General features: G+C 51.0%; 2 protein-coding genes across 5 annotated transcripts in view; one reads left to right on the top strand and one right to left on the bottom strand.

The window, feature by feature from the left end:
• The first annotated feature begins 970 nt into the window (after positions 1–970).
• On the top strand, positions 971–24,113 carry CST7 (cystatin F). 3 transcript variants are annotated; one of them, XM_070588956.1, is made up of 4 exons: positions 971–1,406; positions 16,510–16,682; positions 18,475–18,591; positions 19,364–19,933. In XM_070588956.1, exons 1-4 carry the CDS (start codon positions 1,217–1,219, stop codon positions 19,439–19,441), a joined length of 558 nt encoding a protein of 185 aa, XP_070445057.1. In that variant the 5' UTR covers positions 971–1,216; the 3' UTR covers positions 19,442–19,933. The 3 variants fall into 3 exon arrangements, with proteins under 3 accessions (XP_070445057.1, XP_070445055.1, XP_070445056.1); XM_070588954.1 differs by lacking the exon at positions 19,364–19,933 and adding an exon at positions 22,807–24,113 and having other exon boundaries at positions 1,204–1,406; XM_070588955.1 differs by having other exon boundaries at positions 1,204–1,406; positions 16,549–16,682.
• The window catches only part of APMAP (adipocyte plasma membrane associated protein), a 30,486-nt gene continuing 26,619 nt past the window's right edge, over positions 24,106–27,972 (bottom strand). For both annotated transcript variants that reach the window (XM_070588953.1, XM_070588952.1), the window contains exon 9: positions 24,106–26,429. In XM_070588953.1, coding sequence (XP_070445054.1) covers positions 26,220–26,429 — 210 coding nt within the window. In that variant the 3' untranslated portion in view covers positions 24,106–26,219. The remainder of the gene's footprint in view (positions 26,430–27,972) is intronic.

Genomic DNA, 27,972 nt, shown 5'->3' with positions numbered 1-27,972 from the left:
AGACGTGGCACAGCGATGAAGGCACAGAGCCTGTCAAGGAGACGCCACCCTGGAGCCCTTGTGTCACAGCCACCGACTGCCAAAGGGTGAGCATCCCAGGACCGGCAGAACATGGGGACGGTCACAAGCAGTCACTGTCTATTGAAGGCCGCCTCCACCACGCACTGCGCCCACAGCAGTCCTCGCAACGCATTTCTGAGTAGCCAGGAACCCAAGAGACAGGTCCCAGGAGTTTATGTGGCTTGTCCAGTCACACAAACCCAAACGTCCCTGCCTGAAATCCAGTACGACCCAGCATGACCCACCGAGGGCAGAGCTTCCGCTGGATGGCGTGAAAGTGCAGGTCCTGATTCAGGGAGTCTGGTCCAGCCAGCCCCGGGGACGTCCGTGCACCCACAGTCCAGATGGCCCTGGGAGCATAGCGGCTCGGCCATTTCCTTCCTCTCTCCTCTGTAACCCCAAAGCCAGGAAGGTGCATGAACCGCCCTGAAGCTGAGACCATACAGCTTCCTCTATCCCAGCCCTGAGCATTTACGTTGAGGGAGTCCCCAAATCCTCACCACAGCCCTATTAGGGGGAAACTGAGGCACAGAGAGGGTGTCCCCCACCTAAGGTCACCCAGATGTTACAAGGCAGAGCCAGATTTGAACAAACTCAGACCATCTGGCTTCAGAGCCCCTACTCCTACCCACTGGGCTGGGCACGTCCAAGAGCGCTCTGCCAGGGCCCCAGATCCCTGGGCCAGGGCCTGGCCTTTCTTCTCCTTTGCCAGCTCTGAGCCTAAGATGGGAGGGGGATCAGTCCCTTAGTCAGCAGACACCGCTCTCACTCGATTCCAGTGCAGAAGTCACCCCAAAGGGGTGTGTGGGCTGACAAGCAGATGTCCACCCTCTGAAGCTGCAGTCTGCGTCCAGTTTCCCCGCCCACTCCCCAGGTGGAGATGCCCACACATCCCAGCAGACAGTCTCCTGCCCGCGGCCTCTGGGAGCCGAATCCTGGGCCTGAGAAGCATGCTGTATGGAGAAGGAAACCCAAGTGATGCTGCTTCTGAAAATCTCTGCTAGTATTTTAGTGCAAGGTCTCTTGCATGTGTGTCTCAAGGGTGGAGCGCCGCCCAGGGTTTTGTTCATGGTCTTACTTCTCTTCCTCCTCCCCCAGCAAATAATCGCTGTTTGGAAACTTTTATAAAGGAAGCGGTTGACTTTGTGGCCCATAGATGTGGAGGCGAAGAGCTTCTGGTCAAATGATTCAGCAAGAAACCACCCCCCGCCCCCCATCCCATGCCGAGCCCCAGGGCCGCCATCCCCCGCCCTGCAGGCTCTGGGGGCCTCACGCAGCCATGTGGCCGGCTGGGGCGCTCGCCCTCTGCAGCCTGATCTTGAGCACCACGGGGGACCCATCCCGAGGTAAGAGTCTCCCCTCAGCGCCTCCCCCCAGACTTGGGGCTCCGCTGCTCCTGGGCACTGTCGCTGACCTGCCTGGCGGCGGAGGGCAGAGATCCTCTTCCTACCGTGGCTGCCTCTGCCGGAGCAGGCATCCGGGGTCTGGGGGCCGCCTGGGGACGAGGGCAACACATTCGGGCATTCTGTTTCCCGTCGCTCCCGGGGTTTGCACGGTGACCTGAGAACAGTCCCTCCCAGGGAGGCTCCCCCACGGCCCCTCGCGGGGAAGTGGCGGTTAGGCGGCTTCTATCTAACTCGTCCCTCCTGCCTGCAGGCTGCTGTCCTGAGACTTGGCTTGAGGGACCCTAAAGATCAGACCCCTTCACCCTTCCTGCCAGGCCAGCGCCGGGGGGAAGGGAAGGAAGGGAGACCTGTCTGTGTGCCAGGAAACTGAGGCACAGCAAGCTTAGGTGACTTGCCGGTGTCACACAGCCAGTGAGAGCCTGCCCCCCACACATGGCCGAATTGGCCATGGATGCTGGTGGAGACTTGGAGGGGCCCCTCACCACCTCATTCAAGCAACGAGGAATCTGGTGCCCGAGGGCTAAAGTGACCTGCTGAAGTCACAGGCCCACTGCCCAGTGAGTGAGGACAGTGCCGGAGTGGCTGGTTTCTGCCCTCCTCCCTCATGGGAAGAGGGCTGGAGCCTGGTCACAGGTGACCAGGTGGAAGGTGACCAGTGACAAGGGGACAGCTCCAGAACCTTTCAGTCCATGGAAGGGGTCACATCCCCTCTTGGTGACACTGCCCCAGTCTCCTGGACCAGCCGGGCCCTCCCCTGTCACACCTGCTCTCTGCCACTGAGCCCCACATGGAGGATCCAGAGTCCACGCTCACACGCAGAGGGCCTTGGGGCACACAGACTCCCCAGACCTAGCTGTGGACCCTGGAGCCACCATGATGAGATGGTGACATCTCATCATCCATGAAATGGGTAGATCACCGCATCCCCCTTGGGCCCTAGAGAGGCTTGACCGCAGTGGCCCACAGAAGCACCCTCTCATGGCCTGGGGTGCTTGGCAGCCTCCCGGCCACCCCTGCTCCTGAGTCTCTGCTGTGCTGGTGGCTCCTGGCTGCACGCCCCTGGCCCGTGCCACACAGATCCCTTCAGAGGCTTCCTCCGCTTGGCAGAGAGGCCTCGGGCCTCGTCTGCAGGACGGGCTCGGAGGACCCTCTGTCTAGTGGTCAGGCAGACGAAGACGCAGCCCGACTGGAATCTGCCCCTGCCATGGCTCCCACAGCCTCTCCCTCACCTCCTGAGAACAGATTCCAGAACCTTCCCATGGGGAGGGCGTGACAGGAACCCCCCAGGGTGGCACCATGTAGGCATCTGGCTTCTCCCCACACCTAGACGCTAACCTGTGCTGACCCTCCCCAGGCAGCTTCTGCCTGAGCCCATCAGAACTTAGGAAATTGCTACATTGGTTTCCTCAGCCCTTTGCCTTCAGTTGAAAATGAAAAGCCCTTCTTTCTCAACCCGACTGTCATTTCTCCTGGGAAGCCCCACTGGCTGCCATGTCACTTTCTGCCCCCTCGCACCCCGAGCCAAACTTTCAGCGTCCCATCTTCTCATTAAGGGACCTCCTGGGCAGGGCCTGGGGTCCAGCAGCCACTACTCTTCCTTTTGCAAGGTGACACTGGACCTGGGCTGCCAGTAGCCAGAGCTAGGAGCGCCTGCCACGCCAGACCACCCGCAGCAAGGGAGGGTCCACGCCCTGCCTCCTGGGAGGGGCCCTGCAAACTGCTGCAGGCTGCGTCTGCTGTGCAGGCTGCTGACCCACCCTCTGCACTTTGAGATTTCCTTTTTCCAGCAGGGCGTCCCTGAGAGCCCCTCGCTGTAGCCGTATGGTGTATTGGACATTTGGTCATCATCACACTGCTGTTCATGCGTGTTGTCTCCTGCCTTTTCACCACTGGCCTGTGAGGTCGCCGCCGTCGTCCCCATTTTACACGTGAGCACACGCAGGCTCAGGGAGGCTGAGCGGCACAGCCTGTGGGGGGCAGAGCTGGCATGCAGACTCTGGGCCTGTCCCAGTGGGTTAAGGCCAGGACTAACCAGCCTCCTGTTTGTGCTAGGCGGACACATGTGCCCTCGAAAGGATGGGCCTAACTCATTCCTTGAGCCCCCAGAACACAGCTGGGTGGGTGTGGCCCCATAGAATTAATGGCAACGACCAACTCACTGAATTTTGGTGTTGTATGAGAAGGGCACAGGGCTCAGGGTGGGCAGACAGTGGACCTCTGGGCTTGGTACTTGCCGCCCGCCAGCCCGGTCCTTAGGCACAGCCTCCACACTGAGCCCCAGGAGCCGGGCCAGGGCCCTCCCAGAGATGGCAGCTCCCGCCCACACCCACGACAAGGGCTCAGAGGACTCCAGTGCTGGTGGGGAAGCTCAAGTGCCACTCTCAGAGGAAACTGCCCCCAGGTGCCACGGGGTGGGGCACCAGCAGGGACTGGCAGTGTTTGGCCCTTATCCTGGCTCCCATCTCGGGATGGCTTCACAAGCTGGGGTTCCCTCCACCTCCTGGGCCACATCTAGAACACTCCTGAAAGAGGAAGGTGGGGGGAAGCGCACCCCCCCTTCCATTCCAGATGCAGGAGTTCCCCGGCGGGGCAGGCCAAAGCGCAGGAGCTCTGTCTAGAGGGCCTGGTCTTCCCCACAGCTCCAGTCCACGGACACATGCTGTGTCCCACGTTCTGGCGCCTCCTACAGGACGTGCTCGGGACAGTGCGGCCGTGGTTTCTCAGAAAAGTAAATTAAGGGATGTTTACCAAAAACATCGGCTACCGGATTACTGTACCAGCTGCTCTTTGTCAGGAGGTCATTGTCCCACCTCTTGTTCAACAGCTGCCTGTAGGCTGGGTGGTAAATGGAGGGCAGATTCAATTCTCTTAACTCTGCATGGAAACAGTTACCCGCTGCTGCAGCTAACGCTCTGGCCGCTGCCTGTGTCCCCGCTCCAGAGCCGCCCGTTCCTGCAGATTTGGTTTAAACTCGTGGATGTTTTCATGCAGCGTGTGGGGCCTGGAAGTGGAGTTCTCCACTCAGAGAGGACGTGGGTCAGAGCCCTCGGAGGGGGGCCGCAGAGCCCGGCCCAGGAACCGGGGGCCAGTGTTACAGCTCTGAAGAAGGGGGTCTGGAAGTGGAACAGGAATGGGACAGGATGTTAGAGTAGAAATCATTTGTGATTAGATGGAAAAGTTACATTTTTAAGGGAGAGATATCAAAATGTTTCCTTGAAGCTTTGCTCCCCATTCTGATCACCAGGAAGAGGCTGGCAGCCTCGACTTCTCTGAATCGTGGAATGTTGACAGGACTGGGGAGATCCTACAGAAAAGGATGGTCCGGGGAAGGCACTTGTGCAGGGCCCGGAGCAGCCGAGGAGCCCCGGGGATCCCCAGGTTCCTGGTCCCTGCAGCAGGTCTGCTGCTGTTCTCCGGCAGGGTGGGGGGAACTGCCGACGCCCTTCCGTGGCTGATTCCCGGCTACATTTTTGGTCTTAGTGCCCGCTCTGCTGGGCCTGTTGTCTGAGGACAGCAGCGTGCATGGCCCCAGGGAAGGGTCTGCCCGCCGGAACTCAGGGGTGCTCCCTCCAAGTCCTTCAGCATGTTGCTCTGCACTGTGCTGCTCCCCTCTACAGCTACACCTGTGCGTCCTGGGGGTGGCACCTTGGTGGCAGGCAGATCGTACCCTGCTCAGTGCCCAGGGGCTGTCATCCAATCATCCCTCCAAGTCCCCTGACGCCCGGTCTCTTGCCATCTGAGTCAGGCTGTCAGGACAAGTAAAGAGCAGTTTCTCCCCTAAGAGCAGTAAGGGGGTCCTTTGTGGACAGTCCTGCCTCCGGGGCAGTCTGCAGTGGGGAGCGAATTCCTGCATCTTCTCTCCTTCCTCACAAGCCATCCTGGCCACCCATGTGGTGGCTTGCCCGCCTCCATCTTCTCTGTTCCCAGAGGGCTTCACACCAGGCGGCCGTAGACAGGCTGTGTGTGGCTCCCTCCCTCCAGAGGGCTCAGCGCCCTGGTGTCTTCTCTCTGGGCTCTCCCGGGAGGCCGGTCTGAGGCAGGCAGGGCGGGAGGGAGTGCCGCTCATGGGCCATGGTTCACCTCTTTCTGAGCCTGCCTGGCCCGGCCCCACCCGGCGTCGTCTCTGTGCAGTTTTTGTTTCTTCTCACACACCTGCTCCTCTACTGATTGCCCTCAGTTCACGTCACCCAGGCGTCACCATGCCACCAGTCTGAGTCACAGAGCCCCCTTGTCTCGCCCCCACACCCAGCCTCCCACTGAGTCCTGCCACTTCTGCCTCCACACTCAGCTCTCACTTCTCACCTAGCTCGACTCCACCGCCTTGTAACTGGTGTCCCCGCCCAGCTGCCTCCCTCCCTCAGCTCCCTGTGCGCAGGCGTCACTCCTGGAACCTGCCCGCGGGGTCTGCGGGCCTCCCCCCCACCGGACTGCCCACAGCACCTACCAACAGACACTTCTGAAATGAGTGACAAAGAGCAGTCTTTGGAATTAGCCAAACCTGAGTTTATACCCGCCTGCACTCCTTTGAGGCCTCAGTTTCCTCACCTGTAGGATGGGCACACACACGCCACCCCTGCAGAGGATGAGAAGAAGCGGGAGCAGAGGGGGCTTCCGAGAACAGCTTGCACTCACCCCGCCCCAGACTTCAGCTGTGGGCACAAACCCCAGATCCTGGCCCCAGAGGACACGAGGCCCCTGCAGGGGCGGGAGGGGCTGGGCAGGGCCCGGCCGTGTGCTCAGCCGCCTGGTCACTTGTTCTCATCCCCTTTGGGATGGCTATTCTTCACATCAGCCTTTCCCTGTTGATTTCTCCTGAGGAACCATCCTAAAAATAGGTTTGACCTTTATACTTTTTTAAAATTAGAAACGGAGCCTTCCTTGTTTGTTTAGAGACCTGCTGATGAGGTTTTACTGACATGAAGGCTACATTTTAGGAAACATATAGTTAAATAAAAATAAACCAACTTCAGTATTTTTCATAACCTTTTTGTAACTTTACCAAAATTGCTTAGGAACTGACATCACATGTTTGGAAGAGATAGTCATCTGAGATTCCCCATAACCCAGTTTCACTTCATTTTTTAAATTCTGTTTAATTCAAGTAAAACTAAATTAATACTTTTAAAAAAAACAAACAGTGGTTACCTTTGAGATATTTAGAAGGATTTCTAATGTTTTTGTTATACTCCTGTATTTTCCAAATTTCCTACCCAAAATAAGTAAGCTTATAATCAGAAAAAGCAATAAATACAATTTTTTTTTTGTTTGGCACCTGAGCTAACAGCTGTTGCCAATCTTCTTTTTTTATTTACTTTCTTTTTCTCCCCAAAGCCCCCCAGTACCTAGTTGTACATTTTTAGTTGTGGGTCCTTCTAGTTGTGGCATGTGAGACGCTGCCTCAGCGTGGCCTGATGAGCGGTGCCATGTCCACGCCCAGGATCTGAACTGGTCAAACCCTGGGCCGCTGAAGCGGAGCGCGAACTTAACCACTCGGCCACCGGGCCAGCCCCGCAATAGACACAATTTTTAACAAAGAGGAGACTAGCCACGTTAGTCCCCAGGGGTCGGGAGGGGAGCCTCCAGTCTCTGACACGGATCTGCTGAAGACTCGATCCCGTCCACAAAGGTGGCTTCCTCCTCAGCTGTTTAGACCGCACTGATGGGCAGTAACCAAGCTGTTTTCCAAAATGTTGTTTGTTAAAACTGAAATCCACACTCAACCTCCTGTCATCAATAAGTGCTGGTCCCAGAGGAGCAGCCTGGGACCCCCCGCCCCCCGACATTAGCATCAGCGTGCTTGGCGCCAGGAGACCTCCCAGCACCACCTGGGGCAGAACCACCTGGGCAGCCTGGGGAAACACAGGTTTCAGGGCTGACTCAGCTCGACCAAGCCGGCTGCTGGCGCTTTCCCTTGTTTCCATCTTCAGAGACCCTGAACGAAGCCTTCAGCCCGACTCCTCTGGGGATGTCGAATGAGGGCTGGATTATTGCAAAGGAGATCCCAGAGTGGGCTGGTGAGGACAGGCTTTCTGGCAGATGCAGACCAGCAGACAGCCTTAACTGTGTGTTGGGAAGGGCCCCAGCGCTGTCCTCTTGTCAGGGGGACAGAGGGCCAGGTTCTTCAGGTGCTGAAGCATGGGGAGCCTCACAAAGGAACCATGACCTTCGTCCTGACGTTCCGCCCTCAGGCCCAGGGGACCAGCTGGGGAAGACCCGTTTGCCAGGTGGTCCCGTTGGTCAGGTGGTGCCAGCCCTCCCCCGATGGCAGCATGCCCCCTAGGGTCACAGGACTTACCGGGACCATGCCCACTCTGCCGACTCCCAGCACGCTTTCCGCTGCACCACCCACAGGGAGAGGAGACCTGTAGGTGGCTGTGCGGTGGACATGCCAGCCAGATGCCCTCCCATCCTGGTTCTCGCACTTGGGGGGCAGGGGGACAGACGTCCAGGTTCTAGGGAGGGCAGACCTCCCACGGGGGTGGAAATGGCCTCCTCTGAGACCCTGCTTCCTAAGCTGATAAGATCTGATGCCCTGGCCAGGCCTTCTTCTCACCCTCTGCTGCAGCTGTTCCCACCCAGGCCCCTCCCCGAGAGACTGACCCCACCCTGAGGCCATATGGACAGTCTGTTTCAGAGACCCTGCACCCACCTATAAAGATGTCTCCTCTCTCCCCCTAAGACCCCAACCCCCTGGGGCTCTTGGGTCAGCCCTGACCAGCGGGCCAGAGCAGGCACACAGCACACACAGCGCCATCCTGCTGGGCGTCAATCCTCCTGCAGTTCAGACTTCCTGTGCCCGGCCGAGCCAACCCACCAGCCCTAATTCCCAGCCCCTAATTCCTCTCAGGTCCCTTCTGTCAGTCCCCATGAGGAAGGGACTTCTTGTCCCCAGTGGGACATCCCAGTTCAGCCCCCCCGGGAATAATGCTTCTATTAAAGCTGCGTGCTCTGTGGGTTAGTGCTGTTTTCCTGCCTACCACTTAGATTTCTTCACATCCCGGGGAACCAGCTGGTATCTCAGGCCCCAGAAAGCCCGAATCACCTGCCACCATTATCTTCTCAGACAGCACATGTTACAACCCAAATATACCTGGGTCTCCAGTCTCAGTGGACACTGCCAGTGAGGAGGGGGAGGGGACCCCTGATCTCCTCGCTCTCCGTCCTCTGAGCCCCCGGAAGCCTGTCTGGTTAGCGCTGCTGCTACCACACACCCCAAGTTTCCACTTCCTGCTGCTTCGGCACCTCCACGGGTAGGCGAGCCAAGCCCAGCCTCCCCACTGAACGCGGATGCCTACACAGCAGCTGCCCCCTGGGGGTACGGTCAAGGGAGGCAGCGTGTACTCTCCAGGACGGCACAGTTCAGTGGGACCCTCTGCAAGGAGGCAGCGTCCCTATCTGCGCCAGAGAGGCTAGAGTGCTGCTGAGGAGCTGAACTTTACCCTCCATTTAACTTACGTAATGTAATAAAATAGCAGACTTGCCACTGCCCGCCTCATGCGACCGCTCAACCCTGGCTCGTCTCTGGCACACTAACGTTTCAGGAGAATCTAGGGGAAATTCTTAGTAAAGGGAAGCAGCTTACAAACCCAAAAACCCTCCTCCTCTCCCCAATTTACTTAGATTTTCCCCAAAACTTTAAACTTTTTGTTACTTGAACATACAAGGAGTCCATGGCCATGGTAGAAAAATTGAGAAACATAGAGAATCCTAAAGTCCAGTCACTCATGAGCCACCAGTCAGAAAAGGCCACCATTCAGTTGTTGCTACACAGATCCTGGGGGCTTTTTATATCCTATGTTCTTTATAATAAAATCCAAAGTGCATATTTGAATTAGCAAACACCCAAGCTGGGCCCGTCAGGACCCTGGTCTCCTGAGCCCCCAGACGCCTCTGCTCCATGGCCCAGCGCTCACTCTTGGACCCTCCATCAGGATCTGTGCAGATGGAGCCCTGGGCAGCTCCTACCCTGCCTCCTGCGGCTCTGATGCTCTTGCCTGTTGACTTATGCAATGGAGCCTCTGCATTCTAGAGCCCGCAGGATGAGGAGGACTCGGACAGGGCCTGGCAAGCGCCTGTGAGCAAGCTGGGCGGAACAGTCAGGTTCTTCTTCAGCAAGGGGTCTCGGGGTCGGCCCGGGCTCTGCTTCTGTGGGAGCTGGGAATGGAGGACGTGGAGGGCAGAGGAGGAGGAGGGGGTCCCTGTTCTGCTCGGCTCTGTCAGATGCAACTGTTGGGGCGGAACCCCTCATGTTGCTTCCCCCATCTTTTATCCAAATTTGGGCCTCCTTGGAAAAGGAAGAGCATGGAAAAATGGAAGTCCAGCCAACCCTCTCTTTTCTTTTTTCTTTTTTTTAATTTAATTTTTATTGAGTTAATGATAGGTTACAGTCTTGTGAAATTTCATTTGTACATCATTGTTTGTCAGTCGTGTTGTAGGTGCACCCCTTCACCCTTTGTGCCCACCCCCACCCCATCTTTCCCCTGGTAGCCACTCATCTGTTCTCTTTGTCCACATGTTGAAATTCCTCATAGGAGTGGAGTCATACAGAGATTGTCCTCCTCTATCTGGCTTATTTCACTTAACATAACTCCCTCAAGGTCCATCCATGTTGTTGCAACTGGGACGATTTTGTTCTTTTTTATGGCTGAGTAGTATTCCATTGTATATATATACCACATCTTCTTTATCCAATCATCTGTTGATGGGCACTTAGGTTGCTTCCATGTCTTGGCTATTGTAAATAATGCTGTGATGAACATTGCGGTGCATGGGACTTTTAGAATTGCTGACTTCAAGCTCTTTGGATAGATACCCAGTAGTGGGATGGCTGGATCGTATGGTAGTTCTATTTTTAATTTTTTGAGGAATCTCCATACTGTTTTCCATAGTGGCTGCACCAGTTTGCATTCCCGCCAGCAGTGTATGAGGGTTCCTTTTTCTCCACAACCTCTCCAACATTTGTTACTATTAGCTTTAGTTATTTTTATCATTCTAATGGGTGTAAAGTGATATCTTAGTGTAGTTTTGATTTGCATTTCCCTGATGATCAGCGATGATGAGCATCTTTCATGTGCCTCTTGGCCATCTGTATATCTTCTTTGGAGAAATGTCTGTTCATGTCTCCTGCCCATTTTTGGATCGGGTTGTTTGATTTTTTGTTGTTGAGTTGTGTGAGTTCTTTATATATTATGGATATTAAGCCTTTGTCAGATGTATGACTTGCAAATATTTTTTCCCAGTTAGTGGGTTGTTTTTTTGTTTCAATCCTGTTTTCCCTTGCCTTGAAGAAGCTCTTTTGTCTGATGAAGTCCCATTTGTTTATTCTTTCTATTGTTTCCCTTGTCTGAGAAGACATGGTGTCCAAAAAGATCCTTTTAATACTGATATCACAGAGTGTACTGCCTACATTTTCTTCTAGAAGCCTTATGGTTTCACATCTAATCTTTAGGTCTTTGATCCATCCTGAGTTTATTTTGGTGAATGGTGAAAAAGAATGGTCAATTTTCATTCTTTTACACGTGGCCTTCCAGTTTTCCAAGCACCATTTTTTGAAAGGACTTTCTTTTCTCCATTGTATGCCCTCAGCTCCCTTGTCGAAGATTAGCTGTCCATAGATGTGTGGTTTTATTTCTGGGCTTTCAATTCTGTTCCATTGATCTGTGTGCCTGTTTTTGTACCAGTACCATGCTGTTTTGATTACTGTAGCTTTGTAGTATGTTTTGAAGTCAGGGATTGTGATGCCTCCCACTTTGGTCTTTTTTCTCAGGATTGCTTTAGAAATTCGGGGTCTTTTGTTGCCCCATATGGATTTTAGGATTCTTTGTTCTATTTCTGTAAAGAATATCATTAGGATTCTGATTGGGATGGCATTGAATCTGTAGATTGCTTTAGGTAGAATGGACATTTTAACTGTATTTATTCTTCCAATCCATGTACATGGAATGTCTTTCCATCTCTTTATGTCGTCATCCATTTCTTTCAGAAAAGCCTTGTAATTTTTGTTGTATATGTCTTTCACTTCCTTAGTTAAATTCACCCCAAGGTATTTTATTCTTTTTATTGTGATTGTGAATGGTATTGTGTTCCTGAGTTCTTTTTCTGTTCGTTATTAGAGTATAGAAATGCTACTGATTTATGCAAATTGATTTTATACCCTGAAACTTTGCTGTAGTTGTTGATTACTTCTAAAAGTTATCCAATGGATTCTTTGGGGTTTTCTATATATAAGATCATGTCATCTGCAAACAGTGAGAGTTTCACTTCTTCCCTCCCTATTTAGATTCCTTTTATTCCTTTTTCTTGCCTAATTGCTCTGGCCAAAACCTCCAGTACTATGTTAAATAAGAGTGGTGATAGAGGGAATCCTTGTCTCATTCCTGTTTTCAGGGGGATGGCACTCAGTTTTTGCCCATTGAGTATGATGGTGGCTGTGGGTTTGTCATATATGGCCTTTATTATGTTGAGGTAGTTCCCTTCTATGCCCATTTTGTTCAGAGTTTTTATCATAAATGACTGTTCCATCTTGTCAAATGCTTTCTCTGCATCTATTGAGATGATCGTGTGGATTTATTCCTCAGTTTGTTGATGTGGTGTATCACATTGATTGATTTGCAGATGTTGAACCATCCCTGTGTCCCTGGTATGAATCCCACTTGATCATGATATATGATCCTTTTGATGAATTGCTGAATTTGGGTTGCCAAAATTTTGTTGAGAATTTTTGTATCTATGGTCATCAGTGATATGGGCCTGTAGTTCTCCTTTTTCGTGCTGTCCTTGTCAGGCTTTGGTATCAGCGTGATGTGGCCTCATAGAATGTGTTAGGAAGGGTGCCATCCATCCTAATTTTTTGGAATAGCTTGAAAAGGATAGGTATTAAATCCTCTCTGAAACTTTGGTAGAATTCCCCAGGAAAGCCATCTGGTCCTGGGGTTTTATTCTTTGGGATGATTTTGATGGCTATGTCAATCTCTTTCCTTGTGATTGGTCTGTTCAAATTGTCTGCTTCTTCTTGAGTGAGCTTTGGGAGATTGTAGGAGTCCAAGAATTTATCCATTTCCTCTAGGTTATCCATTTTGTTGGCATAGAGTTTTTTGTAGTATTCTCTTAAAATCCATTGTATTTCTGCAGAGTCTGTTGTTATTTCTCCTCACTCATTTCTGATTTTGTTTATTTGGGCTTTCTCTCTTTTTTTCTTTGTAAGTCTGGCTAGGGGTTTGTCAATTTTATTTATCTTCTCAAAGAACCAGCTCTTTGTTTCATTGATCCTTTCTACTGCATTTTTTGTTTCAATAGCATTTATTTCTGCTCTGACTTTTATTATTTCTCTCCTTCTGCTGACTTTGAGCTTTGTTTGTTCTTCTTTCTCTAATTCAGTTAGGTGTAGTTTAAGAGTACTGATTTGGGATTTTTCTTGTTTGTTAAGATGTGCCTGTATTGCGATGAATTTTCCTCTTAATACAGCTTTTGCTGTATCCCATATGAGTTGGTATGGCACGTTATCATTTTCATTTGTCTCCAGGTATTTTTTGATTTCTTCTTTAATTTCTTCAATGATCCATTGCTTGTTCAATAGCGTATTGCTTAGTCTCCACATCCATGTGCCTTTCTCAGCTTTTTTCTTGTAATTAATTTCTAGCCTTATAGCATTATGATTGGAGAAGATACTTGTTATTATTTCAATTTTTTTAAATTTGTAGAGGCTTGCCTTGTTTCCCAACATATGGTCTATCCTTGAGAATGTTCCATGCGCACTTGAGAAGAATGTGTATTCTCCTGTTTTTGGATAAAGTGTTCTATATATGCGTATTAAGTCCAACTGTTTTAGCTTTTTGTTTAGCTCCACTGTTTCTGTGTTGATTTTCTGTCTGGATGATCTGTCTGTTGATGTGAGTGGGGTGTTGAGGTCCCATACTATTATTGTGTTATTTTTGATATCTTCTTTTAGGTTTGTTAATAGTTGCTTTATGAACTTTGGTGCTCCTTTGTTGGGTGCATAGATATTTATAAGCATTATTTATTCTTGAGGGTGTCCCTTTGATGATTATATATTGGCCCTCTTTGTCTCTCTTTACCTGCCTTATCTTGAAATCTGTTTTGTCTGATATAAGTATTGTGACAACTGCTGTCTTTTGTTTGTTATTAGCTTGGAATATTGTCTTCCATCCCTTCACTCTGAGCCTGTGTTTGTCCTTGGAGCTGAGGTGTGTTTCCTGGAGGCAACAAATTGTTAGATGTTGTTCTTTAATCCATTTTGCCATTCTGTGTCTTTTTATTGGAGAGTTCAATCTGTTTACATTGAGGGTGATTATTGATGCATGAGGGCTTAATGCTGTCATTCTGTCACTCGTTTTCCGGTTTTCCTGCATTTCCTTTGTTTCTCATCCTGTGTGTTTTAGCCTACCCATTGACTTCTGCAATTTCTTATGCTGGGTTTCTTAGATTTTTTCCTTATTTATGTTTTGTGTCTCTGTTCTGTTTTTTAGTTTAGTGGCTACCCTGAAGTTTGTATTCAGAATCTCGTGTATAACATAGTCCATTTTCTGGTGGTCTCTTACTTCCTTAGCCTAGACTGATTCAGTCCCTTTCCTCGTCCCCTCCTAAAATATTATTTTCATCTCTTATTCCAACTTGTTTTGTGAGTTTGTGGTTAGAGTGATAAGATTGTCTTTGCTTTGGTTATTTACTTCCCTTGATCCTAACGCTATAGTTGAATATTTGTTATCCTATTCTGATTTTATCTGTCTCCCTACTCTGTGTTTTGTGACCCCTTTCTCCCTTTTTTCTTTTTTCAGGTATGAGACCCTTCCTGAGGATTTCTTGTAGTGGAGGTCTTGTGGCTACAAAGTCCCTTAGCTTTTGTTTGTCTGGAAAAGATTTAATTTCTCCCTCCTATCTGAAGGATATTTTTACTGGATAGAGGATTCTTGGCTGAAGATTTTTATCCTTTAAACGTTTGAATACGTCATTCCATTCTCTCCTAGCTTGTAAGGTTTCTGTGGAGAAATCTGCTGAAAGTCTGATAGGAGTTCCTTTATAAGTTATTTTATTCTGCCTTGCTGGCCTGAGTATTCTTTCTTTCTCATTCATTTTTGCCATTTTTACTACTATATGCCTTGCAGTAGGTCTTTTTACATTGACAGATTTAGGAGATCTGAAAGCTTCCTCCAAACACATTTCTCTTTGAATCCCTAGATTTGGGAAGTTCTCTTCTATAATTTCGTTAAGCACACTTTCTGCTCCATTTTCCTTTTCCACGCCCTCAGGGATTCTGATAATTCTTAAGTTGGATTTTCTCATTGAGTCCGCTGTTTTTTGGAGATTTTCTTCAGTTTTTTTAATTCTTAATTCTCTTTCTTCCTCTGTCTGGAGCCATTCAGCCTGTCTATCTTCAATTATGATAATTTGCTCCTCTATGGTGTCTACACGGGCATTCAGGGAATCCGTATTCTGTTTTATCTGATCCATTGTATTTTTCATCTCTAGTATTTCTGATTGATTCTTCTTTATAGTTTCAATCTCTTTTGTGAAGTAACTCCAGAACTCGTTGACTTGTTTCTCCATATTTCCCTTTACCTCATTGAGTTTTTTGATGATAGCTACTCTGAACTCATTTTCACTTAGTTTACCTATTTCCAAATCCTCAGGACTTAATTCTGTGTTTTTATTGTTTTCCTTCCGGTCTGGAGCTTTTATTAATTGCTGGATGGTAGAGGAGCGGTTTTTGCGCATGATGCTATTATTTGGTTGCAGTTACAGCCTGTCACCACTAGATGGTGGTCAAGAGCTGTGCGTTCTGAGCCCTCTGCCTTCAGCCATTATGGCCGTGTGCACCGTGGGTTGGGGGAGAAGGAGCACTTTCTCTTGCGCACAGACCTGGATTCCCAGCAGCTCTTGCTTTCTGGTCTCCCGGGGCACTGGCTTGATGGGGCTCCCCCACAGAATGCTTTCCCTTGTTAGAGGGTTCCCGCTGCATGGGTCTGTGGGAGTCCTGGACGATGCCACAGACGTGTGGCCTCTCCCCTGCTCCTTCCCTCACCCAGCAGTGATCCCAGTCTCTAGGGCAGGGAGTGAAGTTCTCTCTTACCCTGTTCCAGCTCCTCTGAGGGCAGCTCCAGCCTCTCTGCCCTCCATTGTTTGGCTGCTGTGGGTCTCTGACGATTGCTGTTGTTATGATTTTTTCTTTTTGGTTGGAAAGCAGTTGGTGCTTTTAGTTGTAGTTTGGAGGGGAGAGAGTCCAGGGTGAGCTCACTCCACCATGTCACTGACGTCCCTCCCAAGAGCAACCCTCCCTTTTCTACCAAGTGCCCATTGCACAGTGGAGCTGTGTGGGATAAAGTCACCTGGGCCTGGCGTCTATCTTCAGACTTGTACCCAAAACAGCACAGCAGGAGGCAGCACACAAGGGGCATCAGGTGCTATGGCGCTGCCAGGGTGCAGGGGCCCTCGGGGAGCAGGGGCCCTCTGGTGAGCTGACCCAGAGCCTGGAAGCTGGGTGGATTCTGACAAGAGTCACTGAGGTGGAGGACGACAGCAGCCGTCGTAAGAAGGCAGGACGGGCCTTCAGGCACTTCCTCATGGTCCAGTTGGGGACAAGCTTAGTTCAGGTGGGATGGCAGCCTTGAAGGCCAGCTGGGGTGGCTTCTCCTAATGCCCTGAGGCTGCACCCTGTCCAGAGGCTCCACTGCCTGGGGATGTGTTCAGGTTTTCTTTAACACATATTGGCAATAACCTTGGGTCCTGAAAGGGGCTGTGTGGGCAGGGATGGGGGGACAGAGACTATATCTTGTCTATCCATCATTGTACCACCCACCACACCTGGTCCTCAGCTTTAAGTATGTGCAACCATGGGTATGCACAACAAAAGTACTGTGGGGGTGATGGGTGGGTGAACAGGGTCAGGTGGATAGGCAGGGCTGGATGGGCCCATGGCCACACTGGGAGCAGGGAGGAGAAGTGAGCACCAGGCCCAAGGCATGAGGTGTGACGCCTGGACCGAGGGCTAACAGCAATGTTCTTGTCCATTTCTGTGTTTCTCTCTCAGATTTTTGTTCCCAGATCCTTAACTCAGATGTGATTCCAGGATCTCCAAAAACAATAAAGACCAACAACCCAGGAGTCCTCAAAGCAGCGAGACACAGCGTTGAAAGGTTCAACAACTGCACAAACGACATCTTCTTGTTCAAGGAGTCCCACATCAGCAGAGCCCTGGTCCAGGTGAGTGTCTGAGTTCTTGCCACCAGCGTCTCAGGGACACCCCTAGGAAGCCAGGCTGCAGTGGCTCCTGTCTTACCAGGGGCTGACCCACCTAGTGTCCTGACCATCTGGAATACAGACCCAGGCCAGGAGGCTGACAGCAGAAGCCACAAATAGCCCATGAGCAGCCAAAACCAGTGTCACCCAGAGAGGAGCAAAAAGGCCTGGAGCCTCTTACTGAAACCACGCTTCTCCTGGGCAGAGCCACCAGGCCAATGGCCCACAGCACAACAGGAGTGGGACTGAGGAGGTACTATAGGTGGGGGCTGAAGGCTACCGAAGGGATCAGGGAGCCAGCACACAGGAACCAGAGGAAGGTGCTGGGCCCTGGAGCTGGCCCACACACCCCTGTCAGAGCTGCCCGGCCTGCCTCACCTCACCCACCCTGCAGCCCCACAGGACTTATCATTCTGCTCCAGCCCAGCCAGAATGACACACCTGTAAGGTTGCACACAGCGGAAGTCCTCACGCCTTCTCAGTGACCTCTTACAGACGACTTGGCACTCTCCCTCCTAGGGGGATGCTGGAGGGCAGAACAGGTCTTATTGCCTCTGTGCCCTGAGAACATAGGGTCAGTGCAAGACACGGGATGCAGAACAGTGAGGAGAAGCTATCAGGAGGTGGCTGCCCAGTGGTATCTGCCATTTGCTAAACCCAGGGACCTGTGCAGCCGTTCAACAGCAAATGTCATGTTCATTGCTGTGGAGGCTGGCTTTCTTGGACAGGACCCACACACTCCCATGGATGCGCAGTGGAGCACAGAAGGAGGAGAGGCTGTGGTGGCTAATGGCGTTGACACATTCTAAGGGTTACCCCTGGTCACAGGATTACAGGTGATGGTTATAATCTTTATGCTGTTCGGCAATTACAAACTATTTAAGAGCAGTATATTTTTACGACTACAAAAGTGTGTTGTAGAAAGACAGTCTTTGTGGGACGGGCTTCTATGGCTTTCCAAGGAAATAGGCAAAGTATCATCATACCAAGGGCCCAGCCCCAAGGATGGTGGGGCCTCTGCTCCCAGGCTCTCCCCCTCCTGCAGGAAGGCTGCAAGCGCAAGATGCTCTGTGCCCAACCGACTGCCCAAGGCCTTTATGATGGGGGACAGGAAGTTGTTCCTCAGTGTGGTGTGGGGACAACTTTCCTTCCCTTGGTATTTGATGGGGCTGAGACAAAAAACAGAAATTTTTCTCCATCTCCTCTGAGACCACAAATGAGGAGAATGACCCAGGTTGGTATCACATCCAAATGGAGAAGGGCTATTTTGAAACTAAAAACAAAAACAACAACAAAAAACCCAATATTGCCACCCAGGGCAGGGACCGGCAGTCAGCACAGGCCACAGGTGGCTGATAGGGCACGGAGGGGCAGGACTCACCTTTGGCTGGGGGCCAGACAACCCTAGTCTGATGTCCCTCCTGATGGAGAGTTCTGGGCAGGAAGGAGACGTCCTAGGATAGGACACACAGCCCACGTCTTATCCCCAGGACAGAGAGCTGGCACGTGAGCAGGAATGAGAAGATGAATGAATAAGGAAGGGACAGGGAGGGGTCTGGGCTCCAAGCAACGGCTTCCTTCCCAGAGCTCTTGTGCTAAGTTCCGGACATTCCCTCTACATCACTCACTCCCTTTCCAGGGGACAGAGCTGGGCATCTTTACCACCTGCCTTCATGCCACCTCCTGCTGATGGAGGCGCTGCCATCCCTCCTATCCTGGACCAAGTAACCCAGGCCCGGCCCTTGGTTCTCTTTAGATAGTGAAAGGCCTGAAGTACATGCTCAACCTGGAAATCAGCAGAACCATCTGCAAGAAAACCAAGCACCCCAGTCTGGACAACTGTGACTTTCAGACCAATAGCACCTTAAAGCGGGTAAGGAATGGAGTCTGGCTTCCTCAGACTGCCTGCCACCTCCCGGGCCCACCCACTCTCCAGGGCTTTGGGAAGCACCCCCGTCCTCACTTCTCTGCCAGCACAGTTCCACATCTCACTCCTGAGAGGGCCAGGCCTCCCAGCCACCGTGCAGCACCCACAGATATGGGGGGATGGAGGGGAGTCTCCCCCAGAGAACACCTTGAATGACCCACCCTACCCCCTCATTCCAAGAGGCTCATATCCAAGGAATAAATGCCATGGGTTTGGGGTGGGGGAGGTTAGAGCCAAAAAAGAACTTACATATGTAAGAAATCGTGTATATATATATATAAGAAATCAAACATGTATATATATATATATACACACATACACATACATGCAGGGAGAGAAGTAAATGTGGCAAAATTTAATAATTCATAAATATAGGCAAAAAGTATATATATTCTTGAATTATTCTTTCAGCTTTTCTGTAGGTTTGAAATTTTTCAAAATAAAAACTCAGGGCAGGAAGAAAATTCCTCAGTAAAGAAAATGCATGCACACCCGCACACGTACACATGTGCATGCACGCATGCACACACACACACCCCCATGCCCCACAGGCAGGGCCCTGGGAACTGACTGCAGAGTGCATCAGGAGGATGGCCCGGGGCTGGAGCAGGGGGACCAGCCTCGGTGGGGGAGGGGCAGCATCAGGAGGAGAGCCTGGGGTGGGGGGGCGGCTGCTGTGGCGGGCAGGATGGCGCTTAGGTGCCCTTCTTTGTTTCAGACTCTCAGCTGCTACTCTGAAGTCTGGGTCATCCCTTGGCTCCAGAGGCTCGAGGTGCCCGTTCTCCTTTGTCACTGACTTCCTCTCAGCCAGACTGCTGCTGGGACAATCGCGAGACACCTGTGCTCTTTATTGCCCTCAGTCACAGCTCCACTCCGGCTGGCACAGGCCCTCTGGGACTTCAGAAATAGTATCTCACAAGTGAGCAGAATGGAAGTGCCAGGGGTTCACTGCAGAGTAGCTGGGATGGAAGACACTGCCCCATGGCTAGATTAAATCGCATTTTCTTCTAAACTTAATTAATTTCATTGATGCTGTACACCTGATTCAGGGTCTGAACATACAGGACTGAGTCCTCCGATGGGAATTATTCGGGTTCTCACCCCCTGAGGGAGCCCCCCACTCGATTACCCCATGGTGCCAGGCTCGTTGATGAAAGCCCAGAGATCAGTCCTTAGTGGGAATCATTCCAGCCCTGGGCAGGGGACCACGTCTGCTATAGAGCATCTTGACCTTTCGTGGATGAATAGAGCTATGAATAAATATGAATAAAGAACTGGCCATCTCAAAGCAGTGGCTGTGGCTGTACTTGTTAAAGGGGAGTAGGGGGTGAGGCGAGCACTGTGAGGAGTCCGCCTCCCTGGTGCTCTGGCGAGTCTAAGTCACTTCCATAATGCCCCAGGAGGCTTTCCAGCCATTAGCTGCTGGCTAAAATGTACTGGAGACCAAGGCAGCCAGAAACAGGCCAGCCTGTCTCCACATCATGAGCCGGCAGGGTCAGCAGCACTCCACCTTAGGGGGCACTCACCCTCCAGCTGTGCCTTCTTCTGATTGGGGGCCATCCACCCAAGTTCTCTCTGCTGCCTCAGAGGCTCAGCATATGGGCAGGTGGGATGGGACAGAGTGCTGGGACCACTGCCCACTGCCCCACCCAGGAGAGGGAGCATGCCCCCAGAACCCAGCCAGCAGAGGGAGCACCTCCCACAGCCCCACTAGGAGAGGAAGCACCTACCACAGGCCCACCTAGGAGAGGAAGCATCACCTTCCACAGCACCACCAGGAGAGGGAGCATGGCCCCAAAACCCAGCCAGCAGAGGGAGCACCCCCCCCCCACAGCCCCACTAGGAGAGGAAGCACCCACCACAGGCCCACCTAGGAGAGGGAGCACCCCCCACAGCCCCATCCAGGAGAGGGAGCACCCCCCACAGCCACACCAGGAGAGGGAGCACCCCCCACAGCCCCACCAGGAGAGGTAGCACCTCCCACAGCCCCACCAGGAGAGGGAGCACCCCTCACAGTTCCACCAGGAGAGGGAGGACCCCTCACAGCCCTACCCAAGAGAGGGAGCACCCCTCAGCCCCACCAGGAGAGGTAGCACCCCCCACAGCCCTACCAGGAGAGGAAGCAGCACCTCCCACAGACCCACCCAGGAGAGGAAGCACCTCCCACAGCCCCACCAGGAGAGGAAGTAACCCCCACAGCCCCACCAGGAAGGGAGAACAAGGTTAGGGATGGACATGCTGTGCTGGGAATGCCGGAGAAAGAAGAGACTGTGAGCCTGAAGGCACAGGGGTCCCTGGGAGAGAGTGTCTGCACTTGTTTGGAAGCAGTGCAAGGCTGGACCACAGAGGAGAAGCCCAGGAGTTTGCCATGGCCAGAGTCCCTGAGGCTTCACTCAGTTATGAGCCCAGACACACTGCACCAGTAAGCCCAGTGCAAACCCAAGGGACACTCGCTTTGCGCTTCTTCCTGGGACACAAATAATCCATAACCAATCTATAAATCAAAATTGGGGTGAGTTTATTCTGAGCTGAAATGTGAGGATCATATAGCCTGGGAGAGTCCTTCCACAAAGGAACGGAGCACTCCAAAGAAGTGGGGTGTACGGGGTGGCTACATACCCTTAAAGAGGATGTTTCACATATGACTGAAACGTCCCTCTTACAATAGTCACAAGATTGCCCTGTCGACAGGGCACAGCGATTGATGGACACAGCAGGAGGCAAGTCTGTTGTCTAGAGCTGGGCGTTCACAGGTGAGCCCAGGAATCAGTTCCTAGTCTAAGGAGAGATGCTTATCCTTAATGAAATGCCAATGTGGCAAGGGGGAGTTGCACCTTTATCTTAAGGGCATTTGTTCTTGTCACAGGAAATGTTTAAAGCAGATACACAATGCATGCTCAATGGCCACATCAGGTCCTTTTGGAAAAACAGGCCGAATTAGGTCTATACCAAATGGCTTCCTCATATACTCCAATATATCCTATTGCTTGCCATTTCTATTTGTCATTCCTCTCCAGGTCCTCTTCAGACTATGGATTAGTACAAAATATGTTGTCGCCTTTAAAAAATATGGACCCGATAATTCATAGGAAACAGAAAATCTGCATTAAATATGTAAGGCAATTTAGCATGCTGTCGTAAACTTAGTCAATGTAAACAACCAAAATGAATTACCATTGGCGTCCTTTCGTAATGAGAGTAACTGTGATTCCAAACCCTCATTCATTTTTGCTGCCTTGACTTGCCTCCTTCTGGACATTTAATCAGTGACAGCGGTGGCAACTATGCCACAAGACATTTAATTTATTCGCTGGTTCTGAAGGCCCCTAAAGGCAATCTTTTCATAACCATAAACGAGTTCCCTCAGCACTGCTGACCCCCTACATTAACAAGATGGCAGGCACACCTGGAGGGACAGAGCTTCCGAGCTGGACCGGGCCTTGGACACAGCTGCAAGGGGTCTGCGTGACTTACGCAAGATGATGCAGCAAGAGAAGGGGAGGCCCCCATGCCCTGAGCTCCAATCGCCCCCGTTTATGAAATACTTGGGCCTCCAGACTCCACCCCCACCCCGGCCTCACAGGCAGAGGTCAGAAACGAGAATGAAAGCTCAGGCAGGTGTGGGGAGAGCTGCATTTGAACTTCCCCTTTACCCAGCCGGGAGCCAGGGCTAATCTTCCCTCCAGGAGGGAGGGAAGAGGAAGCCTCAAATCTTCATCTCAGAACTCTCAGGTTTCAATACCTACCGATAGCCACAATTTTCAAAACATCATTTGGGGCCAGGCCTTTATCCCTTCCTATACAGTAAACAAAGAGAAGTCTTCTAACTAAGGCAAACTAGCCACTGCAGATGCCAGCTGGCCGTGTGGCCCCCAACCTCAGGCTTCTGCAAACTTTCTCTACGTGGGGGCCTCACGGGAGCTCTACTTTATAACCCAGTCATCATCTTATTATTCCCGGTCTGTTTTATGGGTTATACCTGACAGAAGAAAAGGCTTGTCCTCAACTCTCTCTTAGCCCAGCTAGTGACACCAGGAGGAAAGGGGCCGGCCAGTGAGCCGGTGTGGGGCTCCCCTGATTTTTGGAAGCCTGCAGCTGGCATATCTTTGCCCTCTGCAGAGACGTATCTACCAACCAAACTACCACGGACATTTGTTTCAGCTGACCGGAGAGTGGGCTCCGCGGCACAGCGCCCATTTGACTGGCCAACTCCATCAGCTTGTCTCATCAACATGACTTTGACCACCGTGAAGACTGTTCTCTCCAGACTCGGCACCCCAAGGCCCACCTGAGAGCGAAAAGCCAGAAAGCCAGGCGGTAGGTCCAAATGGAAGAGACAAAACACCCACGTGGAGATGGAGTAATTCACCTCAGATAACGGATGTCAATCAGCGATGACCTAAGTCCCGTTATACCCAACCAATTTTACCTGTTTTGTTTTGTTCTCCCCAAAGCCCCAGTGCATGGTTGTATATCCTAGTTGTAAATCCTCCCAGGTCTATGTCAGCTGCCGCCACAGCATGGCAACTCACAGACGGGTGGTGTGGTTCCACGACCGGGAAAGGAACCTGGGCCACCAAGCGGTGAGAGCGCCGAACTTTAACCACTAGGCCATCAGGGCTGGCTCGCAATTTTACCTGTTTTTGAAAACTGACCAGCTTTACTCATACTCAGAAGGAATGATTCTGACAGAGGGAAGCTGTGCTATCATCTAATGTCTTTATCACTGAGAAAATGTAAAGTTAAGTACCCAGGATTCTAAGATATACCAGAACTATGACCAAAAAGAAACACTTTTGTTCAAGATCTCCAACTAACCAAAATCAGTTAAAATTCTAACAGCCAGTCCTGCCCTACTGTTTGAGAACTTTCCCCCAGCCATGGCCCTCCACACCTGCTCACCAGCTATATGCACACTCTCAGGGATCAGCTCTACTGCCCCCTGCTCCTGACGCCTGCCCAGCCTAGCCCCTTCTAGGCTGCTATGGGCCCAGGCTGTGATGAATGCCCCACCGGCCCACAGGTGCCCCCTGTGAAGCTGTAAACCACGCTGATGCCCAGGCCACTCCAGACACCTGGGCATCCTAGAGGACTCTGATGTCCAGCCAAGGTCTAACCCCTGGGCTGGGCAGGGGCCACCACAGAGTCAGGTCCTGGGAACGCCACCCTGCCCCCTCCTCGTGTCCCAACCTCCCCAGCAGATTCTGCAGTCACAGCATGGGCTCTGGATCAGCTGTGACTCTGGCCAAGTCACTTCCCCCTAGCCTCAGTTCCCATGTGTAAAACGACGCCATATCTCCTTGCATCATTAAAAGGTCACTGTACATGAAAAACTTTCAAAACTATAGACCTCTCTGCAGGTGTATGTTGATGATAAAAATCTTAAAATGGGACCTCTGTCTTATAAAAGGCAATAACTGAATTCTGATGGGGTTTATGTAATAATAAAGAAGCACACAATGAATGAATCACTTGATTTAATTTTAAAAGCATGTTAGTAATTCACATTAGAGCAAATCTGTTTTATGTCTACAACAAAGGCATATGACACATTTAAACCTAATGAGGCTATATTTTGTACTTCACCATGGCAAATTACCACAGGAAATGACTTTGAGACAGAAAGTCAACATCTGAGTCAAAATCAAGACTCCTTTGTTGAAAACTGTGAAAAGCAATCTACCAGCTTCTTTGCATCAGTAAAAACTAAGCACTAAAAGCAAAGCCCTCTGTTCTGAATCAAGAAGTCAACTTATACAGGCTCAGCACATTTAAATTACTTTTTACAGCAGAATGACCAGGTTTTACCTTATTATTCCTGTATACTCAATATATGGGGTGCACCATTATCTATTAAAAAGTATTTAATAATCACGACTCAATTTCTTTCCTATAAAGTCATGTAAACAATATTAAGTCATTCATCTGAGACAACACAAACTGCATCAACTAGACAGAAGCCCATGTGACTCTGGTTTGCCTGCTGCACACAAAGCCACTCCTGAGTAGCCATCAGATCCTGACTCCTCCCCTAAAATGAGGCCGGAGCCACACATGTCGGGGTGCCTGCTGCTGGGAAAGGGAGCAAAGGGGTTGCGGCCGGCCAGCCAGTGCAACAAGTCACAAATGGTTCAGATTTTACCAAGGCTGTCAATCCTCTTCGAATTTTAATATCATTACCAATTTAAAAAATTGTCTTTGTCAAGCTGTTAAAAACAATTCCAGACACAATCTCTTGTGCATTCTCATAGACACCCAGGAAAGAAAGGAAGCAATATTAGCCCCATTTTGCAGGCTGGAAAACAGGAGAGCGGCATGTATCACTCTGCCCAAGTGATTCAGCGCTGGGAGACACACAGTGTGGAGGCGTGCAAAGGGGAGGCGCACAGTGGGAGGCGTGCAGGGGAGGCGCACAGTGGGAGGCGTGCGGGGGAGGCACACAGTGGGAGGCGTGCAGGGGAGGGGTCAGGGGAGGGACCTGAGCAAACGAGAGGAACTGCTCCTCCCTAAACAAGATCCCCACCAAGACAATCCCCGGTCCACACTCGATGGAGTCAAATTTCAGTCACTGTTAAAATAAGTATATTACAGTAGAGAACACCTCCCAAGCAACACCATCAAAAAAGGTTAATCAGCAGAAAGATCAATTTAATCATCATTATTACATGGGTCTCCCTGACAAAATTAGGACAGTGTGTAGACATACTCGTCAGGATACACAGCAACTTCAGGCTTGTGACAGTCGAGCAAAGATGACATTAACACGTACACTATTCACATCTCTGGATCGAGATGTGAGGAACAAGGGTGTGTAAACAGGACTTCCTAAACGCACCCCTGCGGTGCCCAGCCACTGGACCCATCGATGCGTGTGGTGGGTTGTGCACAGAGAGAAACCCAGTGAGTCCTCAGAATCGACATGCTCTTCCTGTGCAATTACTGAGGTCCTTGCCTTTAAAAGTTGAGGGAGACTGGGGAGTCTTGAAAGCCCTCTGGTAGGGAGGGAGGTTGGGGGTGGGAGCTATGGAAGGGAGGGCCCAGGCACCAAGGGCTGTGGCCTGACCTGTGCAACTCTAGAGAATACGGTCCCAAGGTCTTCACTTGCGCAGCTCCACCCACTGGCCTCAACGCACTTCTGCACTGAGCTCTCCTCGTCCTTCCCATGTCCCTCCCCCAAAGAAAGGTTTCCCCTCATTTTATAGTCAAGACATGAAGCTGGCAGGACAGAGGCAACAGCAGAAACAAGATCCCTGGACAGTGCACCTACTACTCAATACCCAAACCCTGAGGCCCGTTAAAGGGCATGAAGTCTCCTAAGTCCTAGAGAATTGCTCTACTTAGAAAGTTTAAGAGAACATGGCTTTACATGGACTTATCTTTCCTAGGCAGATGTTATGCTGCCCTAAAAGCAAAGTGACACCCAGGTGAGGGGCATCCTGCCGGGGCCCACACATCTGTGACATCACATACTTCCAGGACAGGCAGGAGCAGGAGGACAGGGCAGTGTCCATGGTGCCTCCTGGACCAGGTGTGGTGCCCCCTGTGCTGTGCAGGCACAGCTGCAGCTGGGGCTGCTATACAGACTGGAGACTGAGTCTGCAGAGGAAGGGGGACCTGAAGGAGCCCAGGTACAGGTGCCCGTCCTGCTCGTGCACTTCGCTGAGGTAGGAAACCACCTGCCCGTCGGGGTCATGCAGGCTTCTCCGGAAGGCCCCGCTGTCGCTGAGTTCTAGGACGAGGCTGTACCGCGGCACAAACTTCATCACTGTCTCCTGACTAAACAGCTGGAAGGCAAGCACAGTGCAAGAAGAATTTACCTCGTGACTAAGAGAATGCTGTGAGCAGATCCAACCTATTAAAAACAAGACGACAGGCCCAAAAAGGAATCGCTTACACTAAGCCCCACGTCACCAAACCAAGTCTGAACTACAGTTCTGGCTCTCCCAAAATGGAATCTTAAACCAGTCAGTCAGGAGCTGCTTGATCAGCGTTAGACAGGTGACCTGCCTGAGAGACCTCTGCCAGCCCCTAAAGGAGAAGGACCTGCAATCTCCAACCCTCTTTTTCGCCTGGACTAACTTCCTCGTTCCTGCTCCCTTCTGCCTATAAAGCCTTTCGCCTTGTAGGGCTCTTCACAGCTCCTTCCTATCTGCTGGATTGGATGCTGCCCAATTCATGAGTCACTGAACAAAGTCAATAAGCTCTTTGACATTTACTCAGTTGACTTTTATTTTTAAAGACCCCACAGCCCCTCATCACTTAGTAAGGGCCCAGCTCCTCCAGTGACAGGGAAGCCACCCAGGGCAGAGTCAGGTTAAACCAGCTCTCCACTCCCAGTACACAGGGCCTGCCCCACAGCAGGCCTCCCCACCCCCACACATGTAAACCAGGCCAGGGAGCCTCCTGTCACTTGCACCCAAAGAGGCAAGGCTAGTCCAGCACAAGGACAGCAGCTACCTAACAGTCCTTGTGACAACGCCCCCGCGACCTGCAACACAGGCACCTCTCTGGATGACCTAGCTGAAGCACAAATCACAAGTGAGGAAGGCACAGCACTGAAGGCAAGGCCTAGAGTGACATCAAGCCCAGAATGCTAGGTTAAAACCAGCACAGCCTAACCTGAACAAATGCCAAGCCCTCTGATTAGGTTTAAAATATTTCAAATGTGCAAGGAACAAATGATGGAGATTTGAGAGTGGTCCACATTAAAGAAAAAAAACCCAGGGAGGTTAAATGAAGACATCCCCACCCCATGAGACATGGCGGCTCTCCTTGAAGCAGCTAGAGATGGAGGGAACACCTCCATGCTGAGCCGACTCAGCCAGACAAGGGGCAAACAGGGCTAGTGAAGGGTTTTAAGCACAGAAACCAGATGGTGAGATACACAATTTCTGGCAGGGTAGGATACCAGGTAGGAAATGATGACAAAGTACACCACTGCATAAGACCAACGAATGAAAATTAATAGGCAGATTTCTACTTTTTACCATAAGGGAAAATAGCCAAACAACTGCAAATGTCCAGTGAATAATGTCTCCTAGTCACCAGAAATGACCAAATGAAAAATTTAACTGTGTTCTAGAAAGTTCTACAGCAATGGATCAAAGTTGCATTATAGCTCAAAATATCCCATAAGGCTTCCCATGACCCGTGAAATGCCACCTCCCTTCGGTCCTAGGTCCTCCCCTCTCTGCTCTCTCTCTCTGATTCCTAGGAGATCTCATCCCCTATCTTTTGTTTAACTAGTCACCTTCCCAGAAAGCTCTCAAATCCCCCCTCTATTTCTGACCCCAGTGCCTGAGACCCTCCTCCACAGGCTTTCTAAAC

The sequence above is a fragment of the Equus przewalskii genome, chromosome 21, assembly GCF_037783145.1.
Source record: "Equus przewalskii isolate Varuska chromosome 21, EquPr2, whole genome shotgun sequence".
In the NCBI taxonomy this organism is placed as follows: Eukaryota; Metazoa; Chordata; class Mammalia; order Perissodactyla; family Equidae; genus Equus; species Equus przewalskii.
This window is presented reverse-complemented; position numbering and strand designations above follow the sequence as displayed.

Coding starts and splice junctions, on each gene's coding strand:
- CST7 (XM_070588956.1), top strand. CDS start 1,217: ATGTGGAGGCGAAGAGCTTCTGGTCAAATGATTCAGCAAGAAACCACC. Junction 1,407..16,509: donor CACGGGGGACCCATCCCGAG/GTAAGAGTCTCC, acceptor TTTCTCTCTCAG/ATTTTTGTTCCCAGATCCTT. Junction 18,592..19,363: donor CCAATAGCACCTTAAAGCGG/GTAAGGAATGGA, acceptor TCTTTGTTTCAG/ACTCTCAGCTGCTACTCTGA.